At 28.5% G+C, this 22500-nt stretch overlaps 1 protein-coding gene and 1 long non-coding RNA gene across 8 annotated transcripts in view; both read right to left on the minus strand.

The window, feature by feature from the left end:
• Positions 1-7042, minus strand: part of LOC136091341 (uncharacterized) — a 25759-nt gene extending 18717 nt beyond the window's left edge. The window contains exon 1 of the long non-coding RNA XR_010643920.1: positions 6668-7042. This is a non-coding gene — a long non-coding RNA (uncharacterized LOC136091341). The remainder of the gene's footprint in view (positions 1-6667) is intronic.
• Positions 7043-11057: 4015 nt separating this feature from the next.
• Positions 11058-22500, minus strand: part of LOC136071978 (alpha-1,6-mannosylglycoprotein 6-beta-N-acetylglucosaminyltransferase A-like) — a 75942-nt gene continuing 64499 nt past the window's right edge. For 5 of the 7 annotated variants that reach the window (XR_010643919.1, XM_065818780.1, XM_065818782.1 and 2 more), the window contains 2 exons: positions 20573-20630; positions 11058-11613 (listed from right to left, as the gene is read on the minus strand). Coding sequence is in view for 4 of the 7 variants with exons in the window: in XM_065818780.1 (XP_065674852.1) it covers positions 11412-11613; positions 20573-20630 (260 nt within the window). In the remaining 3 variants the exon portion in view is untranslated. Of the gene's footprint in view, positions 11614-20572; positions 20631-22500 lie in introns of those variants that run through there. The other 2 variants (XR_010643918.1, XR_010643917.1) reach the window with 2 other exon arrangements.

Below are 22500 nucleotides of genomic sequence, written 5' to 3' on the forward strand. Positions count from 1 at the left end.
ACCACTAAAGGAAACCATTTTAATTTTTATAGATCAATTAAATAAAGATGGTTCCATAAAATATTCCACGAACCTTATTATATCTGAAACAAGACAACTTATAGAGCTTGTTTACACCGTTGTTATTGTTCCTGTGGAACAACAAAATCCATAAACTTGAGAATTCTGGTCCTAAAGGTCTTTCATTCATGGTCATACTTGCAGAATCATTTTTACAACATCATGAACAAAACGCTTTCAAAATTGCAATGGCAGTAAATGTTCCTCTTGACCTAAAATCCTATCTAAGATATGACGACGATAGTCACGCTAGATTTTCCAACACTCAAGAAGAAGAACAATTCCTAATTATCTTAAACACCCATGCGATACAATATACGATCAAAACTGAAAGCGAAAATAGAACTCTAAACTTCCTCGATTTAACCATAATAAATAACAACTAAGGAAAATACGAGTTTAAAATTTACAGAAAGGAAGCCATTAATAATATAAATTAAACTTCACTCAAATAATGACCCTCAGATTCTTAACGCAATATTTAAAGGTTACGTTTGCAGGGCTTATTCTATATGCAGTAATAAAAATTACAACATGAGATTAGTTTCCTTATACTGATACACAGAACAATTTTGTTTAAGAATTCAAAATATGCAGCTAACTCTCTTAGACTATGAACAAGCACATTCCGCCTTACCAGAAGTTTCATTTTGAGAGCTTTACTTTAGAAATTGATCACTAAGCCTTTGCTCTTAACCGGAGAATTAACCGGAGACTTAAGCGTTTGCTCTTAACAGGAGAATGTTTGCCTATGATCATATATTAACTATTTTTATCTTCTTCTTTAAGCTAGAGAAACTTGATTCTGGGAGTGTCAAGTCAGCCAATCACGCTTGCTGTAACTTAAAAGAACAACTTAATTCATTATATTGTGAATCTAAGTTGAAAAATACAATATTATCATTATGTATTCTTTTAACGGTTTTACGCGCATATTACTGAGACAACTTTCCTTCAATAAATATAAAAAACCCGAAATTAAAAATTTATTTCGCACTATTAAATAATGAAACACACGACCGTTACTGAGAGAAAATGAATCACAATGTTAAAAACCTCTTATTATTAAACTAAACGCATAAGAAAACAATTACAAAATATAAGCTTTTGTGAGTTGACCTTTAGGCATATTGCCTTGTGATTTTTATTCTATGATCTTTTGAAACAAGAATTATAATCAGCCGTATTCATATCTCTCCGTTAAATCTTGTGATTAGCTATCGGCTGGGTAGAAGTAAAACGCCAGCTATAAAATAAACTCGTATTCTTATGTCTCTGTTTGATTAACGGCATGAGTAGACTCGGTTATCAGAAGGCTGTTAATGCCAAAATCCAACCCTGTTAGGAAAGCACATTCGTGATTCGTTGAATTCACACTTTGTGTTGTTTATTAATTTGATTTTATCAATAATAAATTTACCTCATTAATTAATTCACTAGGTTGGTTAATCCATTATCAATTATCCTGAAAAGCATAAAGTAGTATTAAATTTTAACCCGGGCCCCAACAAAGGTAAATCCAGTCCTGCATCTCGAGACTTTTATTTTGTTGTATTCGTTTTAGTCTTGAACCTTTAACGTCTTGTACTTTTTTGATCCTTACAAAAAAATCAACATGGATGCATTAGTATTTAATAATAAATTGTTAATTGCCACAACTCCCCGCTCTCAAGAAGAGTTGTACTTAGTAAGAGCGCTTGCTTTAGCTTCTAAAGCAAGCGCTCTAACCACTGCGCCACGGTTGCTGTATAATCATTTTTTACAAATTAAAATTATTATTCTTTAGCATGTAATTAACCATAATTTAAAACATGACAAAGAACAAGTGAAGCAAAGTAATTTTGTCTGATGTACTCTGTGACAAAGCCGTTAGGTCTTTTTAGGCCACTTAAAAAAAAATTATAAGAATTTTAAAAGTTTTTAAAAATTCGGTTTTCAGTTAAATTCGGTTTTGAAGTCCAAATTCGTCTTTTAGTTAAATTTAAGCTAAATTTACGACCTAAATTCGTCTTTCAGTTAAATTCGGTGTACGCATATGATCTAAATTCGTCTTTCATTTAAATTCGAGTCTTAAAAAGTTGACTTCGCCGGTCCTTATTTTAGGCGTTGGTGGTGACGGTGGGAGGACGGATGGCTTGGGTGAAGCTATTTAGAGTAGGTGCACAAAACGTCTTTAAAATTTAAACTCTTCATATAAGAGCGTACAAAACATACAAAAAACTTTAAATACTATGTAAATTAGACCATTTCAATATTTCATATAAAAACAATTTTTGAACTTTAATTGGGCTACCTTTTTATTTGGTGTGGTTTGTGGTCAGAAAATTAAGTTTAAAATTGCAACCTTACATAATGTGTTTCAAGGCCAGCTCAATTAACTTTTTAACAGGTCCTTTATATTTTGAAAAAAAAGTTTTGTAAATGTATGTCATTTTGGGTCTAAAAACAATATAAAAATTTGAAAAAGAAATAATCAATTTATATTTCAATTATTATTTTAGATAAAAATAAACAATTGCATAATCTTGTACCTCTGTGTGGAATCCCCATCTTTCAAAAGATATACGTCAATTAGAAAAGTTTCAGAAATCTTTTACTAGAAGTGTCTGTAAAAGATGTCGAGATCAAGATCTTCAACCTAGAATCTCTTGAATAACGCAGAATAAAATTTGATCTTGTAATAACCTATAAAATTATAAACAACCTTGTCGATCTACTTTTTTCTGAGTACTTTACATTTGCTCCTTCTTACTATTCTACAAGATGTTATGATGTTAACAACATTTTTTTATTTTGAACTGGTCAAATATGGATAAGTAAAATGGAAATCAAAGTACCAACGGTACCATGTACTTCGATTCTGTCAATACGATTCTATAATTTCAACATTTTTTATGATATTTTTTCAACAGACATAGGCTAAATCTATGATGTTCGGGCTATAACAGATTCATTGCTATAACGGGTTCAAAGTATAATCTTCAAAACAATCCAATAATCATTTAAACAACTAGTAAGTTCGGAATAATAATGTGTAGCGAAAAATCAGCAAACAAATGGTTTTAACAATATTTTAAAATAAGTCGTTAATGTTTTAAAAAAACATCTACTAAGACTACCAATAATAAAAATTCATTCAGAATTTTATGATTTATTGATACTTGTCTTGTAATAATCTAAATTTTGATTTGTGGGCTTTTTTACTATATATTAAGTCTCGGACGTGTAACTTAATTTATTTTTAGTTTTTCTCTGTTGGCCTTATGTTCTTTAACTTTAGAATACACTAGTCAAGTTACTGTTTGTAAAGCATTTTAAGATTTTTATTATTGTTTTTTAATTCTCTGATTTTCAGTATTTTTCAACAAAGCACACAAATCTGTAATCCGTGCCTAAATAATATTTAGGTTTGAACTTTTGGTAGAACATGGCCAATTTTTTAGACGACCGGTGTCACGGAAAGTTTATCCGCTACAAAATTATGCCGCAACAGTAAAATTTCTTTGGAAATATTGCTGATCAGCTGCATTATTTCCTGGGAAAAAATATTGCTAGCAAGAAATTTAAGCCGCTTTTTTCTTTTTCTTTTTAATTCAAAAAATGGACGAGCAAGAATACAACAATCTTGTTGTTTCTTGGAAGTTGTTGGCAATTCTTTTCTTAAAAGTTGTCACAATAATCAAGACAAAACGTTTGCGAAACTCTCAGAGAGGTCTGGAAAGGGATTGTAAATAATATAAAGAAATTTTGTATATACAGTATAATAAGTGTTTTTATAATTTTATAATAGTTTTTCAAAATATTATAAGTTATTTTAACAGTTTTTGTAAAAGTGATTTATGCCAAAGAGCAAATAGGTATACTGATTGAATAAATTTTTATTTTACTTTACAGTTATAAATATAAACATAATTGTATCAAATACTATAAAGTTATTAAACACTAAGTTACCTTAAACAACATTCTGCAGCCAACCTAATGATATGCATAATCAATGATGTAATCAAGACAGTAAAAACGAAGACCACGACTAAAACCAAGACCAGTTTAGGCTCAAGACCAAGGCTTCAAAATTCAAGACTAGTACCAAGAGATCAAATAATCAACCCAAGACCAAGACTTTGAAAGTTTTCACTAAAACAAGATTAAGTCTTAGATTCTTTGAAAACCAATACAATAAGTCTAATGTTTACTCATGAATGTATACTATTAGGCCTATAGCTGATGAGCTGATTATTTGACCATTTATACATATTACTCTATAATAAAACGTAGTTTTATTAAAGGGGAAGGGTGTGTGGGTTTTGACACCCCATTAAATGAACTTTTATATTATTATTTGGCAAATTGTAACATTTTTTTGTACCATTAGTTGTCAATGTTGAAACCTTGTTTTAGATTTAGATGGCAAAATAGGGCTTGGACTAATTATCTTAAATCGGCATTTCAGGATTAAATTAGAGGATTTTTTATTACTATTGTTATGTTCATAGTAGGCAGTCTTCAAAGCATTTTCATAGTGAAGCCCTCCTCCCCAAAACAAGTATAATAAAATTATGTTATTGAATGTTGCGCAGTGCACTGTTGCAGTCTACAAAAGATACTTTTATCAATTACAGGAAACTAACAGATTTCTTATATTTTTAAAAACAAAATAAACCAATAATAGCATAGATTTAGTAAACGTGATAGTCCATAAGTCACATACTGTAATTAAAAAAAATAAAAAATAAAATAAAAATTTTAAGTCAAGTTTACAAATTTTATTTTAGTACGTTTATCCAAGTAGTAACAGTAACTACACAATGTCAAGAATCCGGCTGACGCACCACTATTACATTTCAAATATACAAAAGACGATAACATCTCATCACCCAGTCTGGCATAATTTGGTTGCATAGTCAAACCTCTCTGACTAAAGAAGCGCTACACTGGTGCAGAAGAAGCTGGGACATAAAACATCTTCTCTAGCAGAGGGTTCCATTTATTGTAATAATTGGAAGATCTTGCTTTTAACCCAATATCTTATTCATTAAGTAGCTTTTTTTCCAAAAAAGGTAGTTAACACATCATGTAATAACGGATTCAGCCAGTTAAATTTTTGACCGGCTCGGTAACAAAAATTATACTCTCGGTTTTTTCATCGGCTTGTCAAAGGCTCTTTACACTTTTGATAATAAAATCGTCCTGCACAACAATAGGCGTTATGCATAAAACAAAACACTTACTAAGTAAAATATGTTTAAAAGATATATAAAACTCTTTGTACCAAAGCTACGAGTTATTGTAATGCTTGGACAAGTATTTGCCCTTCACCATTAAAAAAATATATATGTACAAATATATTATATAAAACAAAAAATATGTTAAACAAAAAATATATGAAACAAAAAATAAGCTTGTAGAATTATATGTAATGCATAAATGCGCCTACGCCTAGCCATTACTTCAAGAAATTAAACGTAATGTCTATGAGTTAAACTTTTTCTAAAAGGTATTATTCGTCTCTAAGTATCAAAATGAAGTTTCCAAATTTACTCGGCTCAACAGACACAAACATATTTTTGTATCTCAAATCATAATTAAAAAAAAAAGAAAGATAAATTTAAAAAAATCTCGTTATAATTCTTACTTTATCTATTTACTTACTCTATTTTTGCAATTTTATCGTTCTTTATTCTAGTTGTTTATAAATATTTTACGCTTACTATAGGGAATCACTTTACGCTTACTGTAGGGAATCACTTAACGCTTACTATAGGGAATTGGCAACAAGACTTCTGACTTCTGTCTTCTACTTCCTTCAATAGTTTTTCTATTTTATTTAAATTTTACTAATAAAATTGTAAAACAAGAACATGATAAAATGTTTACATATGATGAAATAAGTAATAATAATATTTTTTGGTAAAATATATTTTGTTAGTTAAAAGGTCATTTAGAAATTACTTGGAATTTACTGCTGCAATATAATGTTTATTATTCAGCTCGGCTGCTGATTATGTCAATACGAGGTTTTATTTTGATAAAGTGCGGATCGCTTGAATGTGTTGACGAGTCTTAAAAATACAGTCATCAAAATATACATAAAAATTTCACAGTTTGATTGCGATATTTCATCGTTGAAAGAGGTGGACGATTATTTGAAACAAAAGGAAGTTACTAGCACAGAGTTTACCATTTTTAATGAACAATTTATCTTAGGTATAATAGATTAATTACTAAATATAAGGATATAAGCTAAATTAAACCAATAAAATTTAATAGAGGATTTAAATAAGTTTATTAGCAGTTAAGGTCAGTTTCCATTTTTCTACAAAGGAAAAAGGAAAAATAATCACTTGAATATGCATAGTTTTGAACAAATTCAAATATATATTACGCATGCTCAAGTGATTATTTTTCCTTTTCTTTTTGCGTTCCCATACAAGAACGAATAAGTGGAAACTATTCTTCAATCTTCCCACACCTAAACTAGAAACCTTCGTCAGTAAACAAAAAAATAAGCTAATTTTCTGGAAAATTTTGAACGCGAAATTTATTTAAATATGGAACTATCTGATATACAAAAAATACCTTCAAAATTTAGTAAAAGGTTAAATCTTACCTGCTATTAAAATGCTAACTTCATCTGAAGAGAATTCTTTTGTAGCATTAATTATTTAAGTAAAAAATACTAATAGAGTTTCGAATAAGCAACTACTCATATCCATTTGTATAAAAAATTGTCATCATTCAAAAGTGTTTTAAATGTTAGAAATATATGCGAGTTAAAGAAAATGTTTGATATAATCGAGATTAAAGTTTAAAGTTTTGAAAAGCATTAAGTAGAAAAAAAATATGTTCGGCTTCTTGGAAATTCTTAGATTTCTTCAATTTGGTTAAAAAAGTACAAAATACAAACGTTAGATAAAAACTAAAAACCGTCAGCTTACAAAACGAATACAGTTTTCGGGCGTTCTGAACCATTAGAAAGATTTATGTTATTTTAAAAAATGATTAAATTTTTTATAAGAAAGAATTGAAAACCTGTAATAGATGCTACAAACACGTAAAGCATTTAGGTGTTTGCAGCATCCATTTTTATTCAAAGTTTCTTAAGCAAGGTTTACGAGCAACACCTGGACACAAACCATAGCTTAAACAATAATGCCAAAGTGAGCAACGCTTCTAGTATGTTTTTACACATAGCTTTTTAAACAAACCACGGTCATTAATATATGCCAAGTCACTACTTACAAGCGCCATGTCAATTGAAAACATAAATATTTTAAAGATGGTTTCGGTCTTTATATTCAAAGAACTTTTGCAAGTAACAACAATATATTTAAAGTTTTACTTAATGACGACTTCCAAATTCTTCATTTGTATGTTTTATAGATATGGAATAATTATAAAGATAACTGAACCATTGATACTTAAATGATAAAAACAAGATAAAAATGTTTTGGTATAAATAAAAACTGCGATTCTTTGCTATATTAATCTAACTGCTAAAAGCGTGATTTGTTTATATTTTTAAAACTTTTTTTCTAAAAATCTGAGCGTGACAATTTATCAATTTTTACTTTTTAACTTGAAAATGACTTAACTTGATTTGGAATTGTTCTTAGACCTGAGTATTTAATCTTTTTTTCTAAATAAATATAGAGCTCACCTAGCACTACTTTCGTCGTCACTAATAGATACATGATATATTTACATTCATGAATATAGCTAAAACTATTTTTTATTGTTATGTGTGAGTAGTTAAAATGCATATAATTGGCTAAGAGGTAGGGTAAGTGGTACGGTAAGAGATAGGGTAAGAAGCAGTGATCAATTGTTTCCATGATATTTTTTGTTGTACTTGATTTATTTAATATATAATAACATAAAAAACAGCTAAGTACTCATTTTTTATTTTATTATGTGATATTCTGATATTTTATTATGTGATAGTCTGATTAGCTCAGACCGTAAAATAAAGTACAATAAAAATATTACAAAAAACGTATAATATACGTAACCTTTAAGAAGAGATAAAGATGAATTGACTTAATGAAAAAAAATATTTGGGAGTATCAATATTTATAAAAATTGTTCAATTGCGGTGGAATGCGTTTTACCTTTTATGCTGTTTACAAGATGCTCAAAAAATCTTTCTAAAATTTCCTTACTTATTTCTCCGATATAAACGCCACAGCATAAATACGTAAGCTTACATACATCCGGATTCCTATTTGGTAATAAATTGGATTTATTGTTACATAAAATTGTATTAAATATAAGTTTTTTAATAAACTGTGTTTTAAATATAAGTTTAACATTTTATTTTTTAAGTTCTTTTCTTTATTTTAATCCTAGTGTACAAAATACATTTAGACAGTTATACCATTATTCAACATAGGTACATCATTTAAAATCCATTTTTCAAGTTTAGTTTTAAAAGAGTTCACAGAAGTTGCATTAGCAAGTAGCTTGTCCATTCCAATAAAAAGATATTCTGTTTGTTAAAAATTAATGTTTAGGCAAAAGGTTAGTTCATTTATGATTATAATTCCTTTGATGACCTCTTGCTGATTGATAACTTCTTGGCAAACTTGCTTGGTTAAAATTGCTTTTATAATTTTTTTTTAAGTACATTTGAATTAAATTGCCCTGATTCCGGCTTACAACTAAAGTAGTAAGGCCCAATTTATCTAATTTTTTCTCATAATATAGCTTTTTAAGTGGTGATATCAATCTAGTAGCATTATGTTAAATTTTTTCTGAAATAGTAATTTCATTCTTATGATCACATGTTTGCTTTTGATTTTTTGTTTTCTGATCTTTTATGGTAGTTTTCGACTAAGTTTTTAATTAACGTTTTTTCGTAATATCATTATTGTAATGTATTTTACGCCTGACGACAGTCTAAGCGAACCAGACTAAAATATCACACGAATAAATTAAAATTTAGTACTCAGCTGTGTTTTATGCCACTATATATTAAATAATCTAAATAAAAATTTTATTTTGTTCTCCCACGGAAAAAATGAGACAATCGCAACCCTAATTAATCTTTTTTTAATCATGAAGTGAACATAATAAAGCTTTGTGGATTAAAACTTAGAGCAACTTTTTGAGAATTATTATTATTTTTTTAATATCTAAAAAGTTATAGTATAAAACATCATAGATCAACCTCAAACAACGATAAACCAAAGTATAAGTAAAGATTTAATATCATAATTAGACAAATTTATATTCGGGAGGTTAAAATCGCCGAAAATAACCTATGAGCTAATTTGAAGTATTCAACGACATTTTATTAAACTAGCATCGCTTGGTTGATATATACATTTGATAAGTATATGTTATTTGTTAACTTTTACAGATACTCAAACTATTCGAGAAGATTTGTATAGAATTAATTGACTTCATGAGAGTTGAATACGCTATAATTTGTTTTTTTGACATAAAGATTTTACTTTTGTATTTTAAGTTTTCTGATAAAAGAGAGGAACCATTTTCTTATTGTCGACCTGCTTATCTGCATCCGATAATTTTTCAGATTCTTTAATGCCATAAATAACAACATTTTTTCACGCTTCTTTTTTTTGTTGTTGCTCAATGGCAAATGCGTTGTTATCTGTTAATTGTTCAATAGGTTGTTTTTTTTTATGTTCTTTCTTGCAACTGTAACTCAACAGATAAGCTCATCGATTTTCGATGAGCTTATCTATTATTAACTGATGTTGCTTCATAATCTGTTCTAGATCAGATATTTTGGCCGGCTATTTTGCAGATTCAGTTTTAATAAGTTTTTTAAATGCGTCTTTGACTTGTTTTAATTGAACTGGTGTTGAATTAGTCCGTGGTTTGTAGCCGGCTCTTACTATATATGTATCATTGGTAAAGAAGAAGGCGTGAACTTCTTGGTTAAATGCTGTGATAAGACCATTCGAACTTCTTTTGAGCACCTAAATAGCTAACAAGATCTTTTTAAATTTAAAATCTCTGTTCTGCGAAAGATGACAGGGAAAATTTTCAGTTATTGGACAAAGTACCTTTGCATAACAAAATAAACAGAATTAGCAGCATTTGAAAATGGAGGATCAAACCCAGGTTTAGCAACAAGAGTTTTGTTAAAAGAAAGGAACAACTTGTCAAAAAAACGCTTGCGTAAAGGAGTATGTCCAACTTTGATATCTTTTAACCCATATTCACGCCAAGTTTAGATTTTTACACCAACAAATTGTTAGTGTTTTAAGGATTATCTATCAAAAAATCTAAGCCCGATCAACTTGGCGTTATGTGGTAATTGCTGGATTAAGGGGCCCCGAAATAGTTTTAAGGATCTTTTTTTTTTTAGTAATTTTTTCAAAATTATTTATTTGAAAAATTATTGAGGGGGGCAAATGCCCCAGCTGCCCCCCCCTCCTCCTCCTATTGCAACGGGCCTGATATATATAATAAATTTTTTCAAGTTGTAAAGTGTAGTTTTATATTGTTTCTAACATCCTTGAGCGTGAATACGTGTTTTACAAGAGAAAAAAAAAAGGGCCAAAAATGTATGTAAGTTGGACATCCTTTAAAAGATCAAATTTTGCAAAAACTCTTATTTTAATTGTATAAGTATATTTATACAAATACAGTTATCATAAACATTGGATTTAAATTATTTTTGAATTTGTGACCGCTTGCATGATTCACTTTTTATTCTCGTCAACATTCATCAATTAGAGCAAGGATGGAAAGAGTCCACGATATATATTGACCTCATAATATTTAATCAGTCCTTGTGTTTAGGCTGAATCATAGATATTACATAGCATTGTATGTACTAGTCATAAAAGTTTACACTGGAAATTGTATTGATGATCTTATTATTCTGCTTTTGACTTGTTTAAATTTGGGTTCACCTATATAAATGATCTTTATATGTTTAACCTTGATCCAACTCCGTCGCATCTCCGGTATTACGCATAAAACGAAAAAACCCTAGACCGCCTTTAAGTATAAAATTAAAAATAGAAAATTAAATGGTTAAATACTAGCTTGAGTTTACAATTTGAATGCAATAAACTAGTTTTACAAATTAGTTTCACAAAATTGAAATAATAGAAATTAAAAAGATTTCAACTAGACTATATTAAAATTTTTATAAACAAAAATTGTACATAAAAGTTAAAAAGTAATTGTGTAAAATACACAATTTTAAACAAAAGTTGTTTCTTTTAATATTGGCAAGAAGCTGTATAAAAAATAAATAGCCAGTTGCAAAAGAAGAGGAAGATTATAAATACGTTCTCTTCGACTGCAGTGTCCTGTGTCCGCCTTATGCATATGCTATGTAAAAAATGTATACAAAAATATATAACAATATTTTATAGACAATCTTTACACAACTGCACCTGTTCCAATTCAAAATCTCTACATGGGCATAAACGTTTTACGTTCTCCGCCTCGTGCATGCAACTATAAAGTTGGCCGTGGGATTGAACAAAACAAATGTTTGTTATTGGGTCGAAGGAAGGTGCGTGCAATGCGTATACCTCGCTCACCTTAGTGCATTGTAGATTACCATTTCTAAAAATCAAAACAAAAAAAACATGTTAACAAAACTTATTGAAAGCTATAACTTTCTAGAATATTTTATTGTTCGAGATTAACTTTAGCACATTGTAGGTTACCGATTACATAGCTAAGATTGAATATTCTAATGTTAAAAACTAAAAAAATGATTATGAGTAAAATAAAAAAATATTATTAAAATATTATTTTAGATATTGGTAACTTTTTATGATATTATTAAACTTTATGTCTGATGAATTTTAACACAGCTAAGGAAAATGTAACTAAAAAGGAAATATTTAATGGGAAATTTTTTTAGAAGTAGAACATTTGTTGATGCTTTTTTAGAGAGCTTTAATCCCCATGATACTCCGACAAATATCCTTATTTATCGCTAAGGTAATAATAAAAACATTTGAAGCTTTATGAATTAACTAACTCTTGTTCGACGATAGAAAAAAGAAATTAAGAGAAAATATGCATTTTTTAATTTTTTTTTTTATTATTATTAAAAGATATTAGTAAAAAGTATATCTGCATTTAATAAATCTTGAACTTGAGAAGAGTTATAAAGAAAATTGAAGAAAAAAAAAAAGAAAAAAAAGGAAGAATTATAAAAAAAAATTGATATACACCTCAACTTCTGAGTTTCACTAATAAACAGCCATCTTTGTTCAATATTGCTGCATCAGATGTAGATTTGGTTTAAAAAAAAAATACCTCCAGTGACATCAATATTCAGATCTCAGATTTTCTCTAAGACTATAGCCAAATAAAAAAAAACACAAATGACAGCATATGACGAAGAAGACAAAACTTCTGATAATAAGATAGTACTATTGATAGACAAAAGAAAAAAGATATCAGAGTACCCTTATGTTTTTTTTATTGCTGATAGAGTTTTTCATCCATAAAAAAGTGAGTTATATTCAAATCAATAATTGAAAAAAATGTTAAATATATATCAGAGAGAAATTTCAAAATAACAATTAAAAAAATGTAATTAAGTAAAATTTTCAAATAAAAAAATTTCTCGAATGTTTTTAAGAAAACATAATACAAACATCTTAAAATTAACTGGATGAAATAAAAAATATTAAATCAAACCTTAAAATAAAACCTTCAACTAAGTAGCTAACGTACTTAATTTATACTATGTGTGTATATATAAATAGATAAAAATGATTGACATTTGGGATGATTACGGCTTAACTTAGTAGCTTCAGTTACAAAATGTTTTCTATGACTGTCATTTTTTGTTAAAACTTCATTAAAGTCAGTGGCTTATTTAACTACCCATTCTGCATAGTCATTTACCACTTTCAAGCCAAGTACTATCTTGCACGCAGCCTTGTAGTCATCACAAATAGCTCAAATTTTTGAATACTATTTCAAGAATTTATTTGTTAGATTAAGAGTCAAAAAATTTCATTGAGCATTGTGTGACAAACTTAGCTAAAAAATGATTAGAGAAAGTAGAAACCTTGTTTTGAGCAAATCTTCTCTTTGTAACCTGGTAATGGTTCTTTTTGTAAGACATTTACAATTTTAAGTTTCTCTTCAACAGAAGTTATATCACTAAATAATGGGAGTGCTGCTTCTTTACTTAATTACCTTAACTGACGCTTAATTTTATTTTTTGCAACACGTTTTTGCAATTTTGTTGTAAACTTGAGAATAGTTTTCGATTTCCTTTAAAATAAGGAGATAATTTTTGGGGATTTTTGTTGTGAAGGTGGGGGAGGGCGTAAGAAAAACAGAAACATAAATACAATTAGTTAAAAATCCCAAATTCTAAAAACCACAATTGGGGCTACCAGTGGCTTGCGAACTTTAAAAAAACTGAGATTATTTGATTTAATCCCGCTGGTACTTTACTCTATTAAAAAGTTTAATGTTCAGTCCTTTTTAAACAAGGACTTCAAGGATTGTCAGGCTAAAAACAAAACTCTTCAATTCATTGACTTCTGATAGACAAAGATTACCTCATGATGACTTAATATTACTTGCAGTCTTTTCAAAGCTAAGACCTACAAGATATTTCTTGCAGGTCATTGCTAGACCACTGATGAATAAACTCAACTGCCTTCTGTCCCATCAAAGCACCAGTACCAGTAGGTATCTAAGGGATCCCTAATAATTTCTTAATATCCAAGCCAGATACAACAATCAGCAGACTTTCATGCCTGGTTCCATAAATATATGGCAATATTTTGTCATCAAAATGAGCAACTAGTGAAACTAGTCAAAAATCTTTTCTTACTGCTATTGCAGGAGGTTAATGGTAGAGAGCAACATGGTTATGGGTATTGCTGTATTAATGCGGCCACAGCAATAATTACCATGTTAATGTTTAATAAAACTACGGTTATACCTTGGTAGCAGTAATAATGGGCTTGGTAATACCGTGGCAGCAGTAAAGAGTCTAAATATGATAGTTAAGAAACACAAAATTTAACATAGATAATGAAGTTATTATAACAAAGAATAGATATGCGTAAAAATATAATTGAACCATGGACAGTGTTAATTTATGAATTAATAATGAATTGATGAATTAATAAATTAATTATGAATTAAATGATTTTATTTATATATTTATGTATTTTATATATATTTATATATTTTATATACTAATTATGAATTAAATGATGAATTAAATGAATTAATAAAAAATGGTTAAAATACAAAATTGTTATATATGAGTTATTATTCGGATATGGTTTACTGGCTAGTAAAAATAGCTTTACTGATGGTGATAGGGTGGGGATGGGACAGGCTGGATGGGTATAGAGTGGGGATGGAAAATCTTGTATATGGATAGGGTGGGGAAAGGGATGGTCTTTGTCTCTACATCCACTTTAATTTATGGAAAGTAGTTCAAGCTTCCATTAAGGAAGATCATTAAAATGCTGTGTTATATTAATACTAACTGCAGTTAATGCTGTTTTGACAATCATCATTGCTTATTGAGGTGTTGTTTTGTTTGATCTTATGCTACATTAAAAAGTTGATTATTAAAAATACAATATTTAAACCCTGTAATTGATAGTTGATTAGTACCAAAAGTAGAATATTGTGAACATCTTAGACAAGTAAAGCCTTTTTGTTTTAGAATTGACATATCACTGTCAGAATATTCATCAGAAGAGTAATCTGAATTGTAATCCATTATTGGTTCTTTAGATAAAATCTTACTTTCTTCATGTTGTTCTTGGTGTCTTTTTTCTTTATATTTCAAGTCATCAGATGTAATTGACATATGACAAGTCTAAAGCAGTCATCTTCTTAAGTAAAATTGTTATACTTTATTCCTATAATGAATCTAACCTTAATAAATATAAAGTACTCAAAGGCAAAGGAAAAAAAAATGAAACCCCCATATTAATTACATTTTTTTTTTGTCTTTTAGTTAGTTAATTAAAAATATTTAAAATAATTTAAAAATATTTAAAATAATGAAGTATTTTGCATTTCAGTTTTAAAAGAAACTTAATAATATGAAATTTATATTGGACCTATTAGGATTTAGTTTTTAAGATTTGTTTCTAAAATTTGTTTATAATTAAAAATAGTCAAGATACTTCATCAGAGTATAAATTTATTTTTTAAACTTTAAAACAATATTTAAGTAAAATTTACTTTTATGGCAACAACAACAACAACAACAACAACAAAAAAGAAATACATTAACTATTCACTTAAGTAGATTTATTGGTAGAGGAGTAACTCCAAACTTATTAGTGGTTATTTACAGCCTTGTTGGGGGTGAATCAGAATTTCAAAAAAAAATACCTGTAATTCGCAACTACTGCAAGACATACTTACGCTGCAAAACAAGACTATCTAAAGTTTATTTTTGCTGTTCTGAGAAAAAAGCATTTCAATTTTTAATTCATCACTGCATTTGATTTTCTGAATTAAACACAATTATCTTAAAATACTTATAGAATATGTTATTATTTTTTTATAATATAAAAAATTAAAAATTAAAAACTTAAGTTTATGAGAAGCAACAATGCAAATGGACTTAAGATAATCTTAAAACTATATAAAATATGACAAAATTCTACAAATTAAACTGCCACTGCAAAACAAGACCATCTTAAGTCTGTTTTGGCTGTTTTGAGAAAAAGATATTTAAAGTTTTTTTTTTTTTTTGTTAATTCACCTTCCCAAGGTAGAGCGCTCGCTTATTAAGCGAGCACTCTACCACAACACCACTACCACAAGTTTTAAATTTAATCACTGCTTTTGATTTTTTTCATTGCTACACGCTTTTAGTTATTTATTATATATATTAAGTATTTTGAAACAAAAAAGTCTATTTTGCCAAAAAATGGACTTAAAATAGTTTTGTTTTGCAGCAATGTCTCTTAATTATTTTTTTTAAGACATGAGATATTTGAATTTTACTCATAGTTGCAAAAGTTAAACCAATTTTGGTTCCATACTTTGATGACTTTTGTGCACCTAAGGAGTAATTTAAACCAAAAAAGTAAATTTTGCCAAAAATGGACTTAAGATAGTTTTGCTCTGCAGTGACGATTTTACAATGTGGGAAAATCTGGGATTTTGAAAAAGATAAGTGATCAAAATAAAAAAAAACTGTTGATAAACTAGTTACTGAAATGACTCCTTATCTTCTCAGTGGGAAAAACTTAATTGCAAATTTGTACATCCAGTAATAATTCAAGAATTCAGTATTAAAGCTAAATTAAAGTATCTTTGGGAAACTGCAGTTAAAATTAGCCTTAGAAATGTTAAAAAATTTATCAAGTCACAGGGAGATAAAGTTGGTAGTTTCGCACATTACTATGTAGTGTTGACATAAGAGTCAACAAAAATAAAAGAAGTTATAAAAAAGAAAAGAGAAGCATTGTTGCAAACTAGAGGGAAGAAGAGAAGATCAATCAAAAAATTAGGCATGATTATAACTTCTTAGTAGAGATTAAACATTTACTTATAAAATATCGTTGTTAAATAAAATATTTAAGTAAATGTATACTTAAAAGGATCCCAAACCTCCGAGACATGTTGTGTTCATATTAAAGAGAATGTGTAAAAGATCAATTATGTAAAAAAACAAGAAAATCAATGACGCCATGTACAAAAACTCTTAGGAATAAAGCATGCTTGAATAAATTATCAAGTCTGCAGATTGTGGTATATATTATGATGACTTTTTGGCCTACAACAAAACAGAAAAGGCGAGCTTCAACTAAAATAAAAAAATTGGTACGCATTTAGTATGCATTTGGTACGCATTTGGCATTTCTTGGTACGCATTTTTCTTGGAGGTTTGGGATCCTTTTAAAAAAAAAATACTATTTACTATAAAAACTATATTTTGTTAATAATAATGAACAATAATAATATATTAATAAGATAAGATATTGTATTTAATAATACATTGAGGTTAAACAGAGAAAGAGCACTCAAAACCAGATTTTTCTAGAGAACCAGAACCTTTCAAGAATATTGCAAAAGTTCATAACAGGATGGACATAACAATTGTCAAAATTGCTGGTATGAGACATCACATGGGTTTAAGGGAAACGGCATAAGTAGCAACAGCAGCACTAATTGATGTTAAATTAATAACAAAGAATAATACATAGCTGATTATTGATCACAACGAGGTTAAAAGGGCACAAGAGAAGTTAGGATCGTAATTAGGTAATAAATTTGATAAATTCTTGAGAATAATGAGGTTTCCTGTACTTTTTTTTATTATTTTTTTGCAGAAAAGATAATATAAAAGTATTAATAGAATTTATTGTTAAATATTTTCTTTGTCTTATCAAGGAAGAACATTTTTCTGTAGTTACTGAAACCAGAGTGATCAAAGAAAATCATGCTGAGACAATAGCAGACCACATAGTTAACTGGTTGATGGAAAGATATTTTTGGAATGCAATTAAAAGCCATTGGAGGAGACATCACAAATGTAAATACTGAGTGAGAAAGTGGTGTGTAAAGAAAATTTTGAAAAAAATGTAAAAGAAAATATAATGAGTGTAAAGAAAATTAGGGAGATTAGTGTAGATTGTTTGTGATCTACACAACAATGATTTAGGGTTAAGGCACTAAATTATAGTGTTGGATAATCCAACAAAACGTCAACATAAATAGTCCTGAACACTTGGAAAAATGTTAAATACAGCTACAGATCTTGAAATCAATTTTTTTTACAAAGATTGATATTGGACCTCCGATACTTTTTTTTTAGACCAGAAAATGTTGAGCATTTGAGTACTGATCAAAGCTATGCTTACCGAATAACCAACACAATAAGGTCTCGTAATTTACTTAAACAGTTAGCAATGCTAGAAATAGGACCTGTTTGCCATAGCAGATGATTCACAACAGCACTAAAATTTTCCAGAATATGGGTTTCCCTGCACGGGAAACCATATTCTGGAAAACCTTCACATGTCTTACATGTATTTTGAATTTATAATAGATGTTTATATTACAAACTGGAAATGTTTCTATTTAGTAACAAATTATATTACAAAGTGAAAACTATTCTTAGACTCCATGGAAATGAATACAAGCCAAATAATGTCGGTCATTATAGAAATAGGCATCAAAGAACACCTGCTAGTCTTTATAGCTTCATTGAATGGAACAATGTTACAGAGCCACCTTTGACATGCAATCTTACATCTGCTGCTATTAAAGATTTTATTAATAGCCCCATGGTTGTTTCCAATGATGTTCTCATACACAATCAGTTAAGAGGTGTGTACAGATGGTTACAGAAGCTGCAGGACATGTCCACACAGCAGGAAGAAGGGAATCTTACATCAAAACATTAATAGAGAGTTGAAGCAGCTAGCATCATAATACAAAAAACTTTTGAAAAATTTTCTTTATAAGTAAAAACTAAATTTTGTTTAAAATGACGCACCCAAGACAAAGAATTAAAAAAAAATACTAACACTTTTTTCATCTTTTTCACAAGAACAACACTCTTGAGATCAACTTTTTTTTTTTATTATCGCAAGAAATCAATGTAAAAAGATGCTGTCTAATGCTAAGCTCCATTGTTCCCAGTTTAAAAAACCATTTAACTCATTTCAGAAGTTAGGTTTCAGATGTTATTCGAAAATCTTCATTAGTGTCATTAACAAACGTAAGTCGAACATTCTCTATATTCATGGGTCTGATCTAATTACCTCTCCAAATGATAAGGAAGAACGATTTGCAAAGAACTTTACCTCTAATTCGACTCTTGAATCTAATGGCCATACTTTGAGTACAGACAGAGTAACCCATTGCTAGACCCAAATCACACTGGTTTCCATTGCTTAAGTCATATCTCAATTAAACTCTTCTAGGGCTTGTGGTCCAGACAATATTTCTGTCATAGTTTTACAAAAGTATTCTCTAGAACTCTCTTCAACTTTCTCTAAACTATTGATATATTTAGTGCTTGACTAAGTCTTGCTTTCCTGTCAGCTGAAAAATGGCATATGTGGTTCAAATTTTTAAAAACACTTGAGAACACTCTGAAACCTCCAACTATCATTCTCTTTATCATTCGATCTATTAGCCTTTCTCATCTTTAGTCTAATAACTTTAATTTAATTCAAAATCTCATTTTACAGCTAACTTGTTAACTGATGTAACTCAAAGAATCTATTATACATTAGGTGGAAGTAGCAAGGCAAGGGTTGTTGCTCTTGACATTTCAAAAGCTTTTAATAAAGTTAGGCATGCTGGTCTTCTTCATAAAGTTTGCTTCATATGGTGTATCTGGGAAAGTTTTTGAGATTATTAAATTATTTCTTTCTAACGAAAGAATTAAAGTCATCATCAAAGGCTAGCACTCTTCCATTAATTCTGGGGTACCACAATTCTATCCTTTGTTCTGTATTGTTTCTTATCTTCATTAATAATCTTCCTAATTATCTAAAGTGTCTCTATTTGCTGACAACTCAACTTTATAATGCTGTCATAAAAAAGTCTTTTTTTGATCACTTAGAACAGGCAGTTAATTTTGAATCTGATCTCTCTTCTGTAACAGCTTGATCACTAGGCTTGCGGTGGCTTATGAATTTTAAATCCAACAAAATCCAATTGTTTACTGCGCATAACTATCACAACCTTGTTGACATTCCTATAATGATGATTGGCAACCATCTTACTGAGTACTCTATTCATGGAAACCATATATACAATCACCATTATCTTACTCTTGATTCCATTCTCTACCTCTACAAATCTCTTATTTCATCCTGTGTGAAATACTGTTATCTTAGTTAGGCTCATTTATCTGATGATGTTCTTTTTCTTTTAGACAAGGTCTGAAAACGCATTGTAAACATCCTGCTTTATCTGGCAAGCTTAACCCACTCTACCATCATTGTAAGGTTACATGCTTTTCTCTTTTCTGCAAATACTATCAAGATTGCTGCTCAAACAAGCATTCATCGCTAGTTCCATCAACCAATTTAATTATTAACCATAATTCTATTCAGCAAAGTCACATCTTTTTACTGTATCTGTCCCTTCATGCTTTAAAAACTTTTATTTATCCAGTTTTTTTCCCCACACTTTAATGTTTAGCAACTCTCTCCCATCTTTATGTTTCCCTGACTCATACAACTTTGAACTTTTTAGGTCTTCTGTAAATTGTTTCCTTGCACTTAGTAGTATTCTTTGTTTTCTAGTAACTCCCAACTTAATAGTGTCTTTCATCATTGTTGTGAGTTAGTTTAAAAAATAACTGAACTATTTCTAATAAACTAATAAATGAACTAATAAATAAACATTCTCAGACAATTTTACCTTAAATAAACTAATTTTAATTTAAAAAAATTAATGAAATATAGTCATTTTCAGACAACAAATATTTGTTAATAATAATTAATATTTGATAAAGTAACGATATTCAGTAAAAAACAAACACTTGTTGATAATCATTGATATATAATAAATAAATGACATTAAGTAAAAAACAAACCTTTCTATAGATTGTTTTGTATCAATGTCAACAAAAAATGTTCTCTCACAAACTAAACCTAAAACATAAATTTATTTTTAACTATAAAACCAAAAATTATATTATACAATTATTATTTTAATCAAAACATATATGCACTTCTTAAATTTATATAAAATAATTACTATGAAGATTTCGTTAATAAAATAAGGAACACAAAAAAAAACACAACAAAAAATGCAAAAAACTCAAAGAAGACCACAAAGTCTTGTCACAGACAACTAAAAATATTATTTGCTTTGATGCTTGAAATTTGTTTTTTAATTTAATGAGCATACCTTACAAGGTATTTTATTTAACACAATGGTGATTATATTTTTTATTTATTTTTTAAACATTATAAAACTGGATTTATGGTTAATTATGTGAACTTGTGAATTGATTTGATGCATTTTTACAAAACTATTTTTAACACAGTGACTTGGAAATGTAACACTCATATAGTGAAGGTATTTTTATGCTACCTCAGATAGTAAACTTTGCCTAATACTAACCCCCTTAGTTTGTTACTAAACTGTCAGGTATTTTTAATACCACAACCACAAGCAGTAAGTAAGGCATTTTGTGGGTCACTTACTGCTTGTGGTTATTAAAAAATAAAACTTTTACTTACAACAGCATAAAAATCTCCTTAGAAGAAAATATATTATATTTTTCCAGTATAGCTGAAAGTTTCTTCATTTTGTGCTCAAGGAAGATTGTGTTTTTTATTTTAACAGTTTAAAATTACAAAATTTCTTGTGCTCAATAAAATATAAAATCAACTAGCAACTTTTTTAAAATAAACTATTCTTATAAAAACCAATTTAAAAAAAGCAATTAAAGTTTAACAAATTTCAATAAAACAATCGTAAAAGCAAATAATATAAGAAATTAATTTTCATAGGAAGAAAAGAAAGGAATTTTCATTAGAATGAAGGTGTTTAAATGGTCTCAATGGGGGAATTGAATAGTTTAAACAATTTTTCAAAATATCCAATTCTTCTTAGGTTAGTGAGTGGAGAGATTTTTAATAAATTCATAATGGTTCAAAGGTACTGTTTGATTTTTAGTTAAATTTTGCAATTTTTTAGTGTGTGTTTCAAGTAGTTTTTTCATAGATTTTACAGTGTTTTATTTAATAGTTTTCTTTAGAAAGTAAAAATCAAGAGAGGTAAGTTTAGAAACGAGTGTCTTTTCTGAAGATGATAATTGATTTTGAATAATATTTCTCTATTAATTCTTTGAGCCCTGCGTAGAAGTCTTTTTCGAATCGATCTATTATCATACGGGTTTGCATTTGGAAGATTAAACAATGAAAAATTTAGAATATACGTTGAATTTTTGACAATGTAATAACAAATTAAGATCAACTTTGCTTTTTGTATTTTGAACAATAAATTTTCATACTTTCTTAAATTTCCAATTTTAATATCATACTTCAATGCTAAATCGTGTACTAAATTACCAAATGTTCGTTATAGCATAAATTTCATAATAAGTCTCATAAATATAACAATTTTTTTCAGTTTCAACAACATGTTTCGATTATACAATAATCATTTTCAAAATGCGACAGTATAGCTATGGGATCCCCTCTTGCTCCTATATTAGCTAATTTATTTATGAATCATATGAAAGAATTAAATTTATTAAGCTACACAGATAACAAACCCTTGTTTTATCGCAGGTATGTTGATGATATTTTTCTTATATTTGAAAACGAGATGGATTCTTTAAAAAATTTTAATTATATGAATCATCAACACAAAAATATTAACTTTACCATGGAAAAAGAAGTAAATCAACAAATAGCTTTTTTAGATATTCTTATTGACAACAAATATAACTTAACTATCAGCATGTTTAGAAAAAAGACTTTCTCAGGTCTATTAACAAATTACTTAAGT

The sequence above is a fragment of the Hydra vulgaris genome, chromosome 15 (genome assembly GCF_038396675.1).
Source record: "Hydra vulgaris chromosome 15, alternate assembly HydraT2T_AEP".
Taxonomy (NCBI): domain Eukaryota; kingdom Metazoa; phylum Cnidaria; class Hydrozoa; order Anthoathecata; family Hydridae; genus Hydra; species Hydra vulgaris.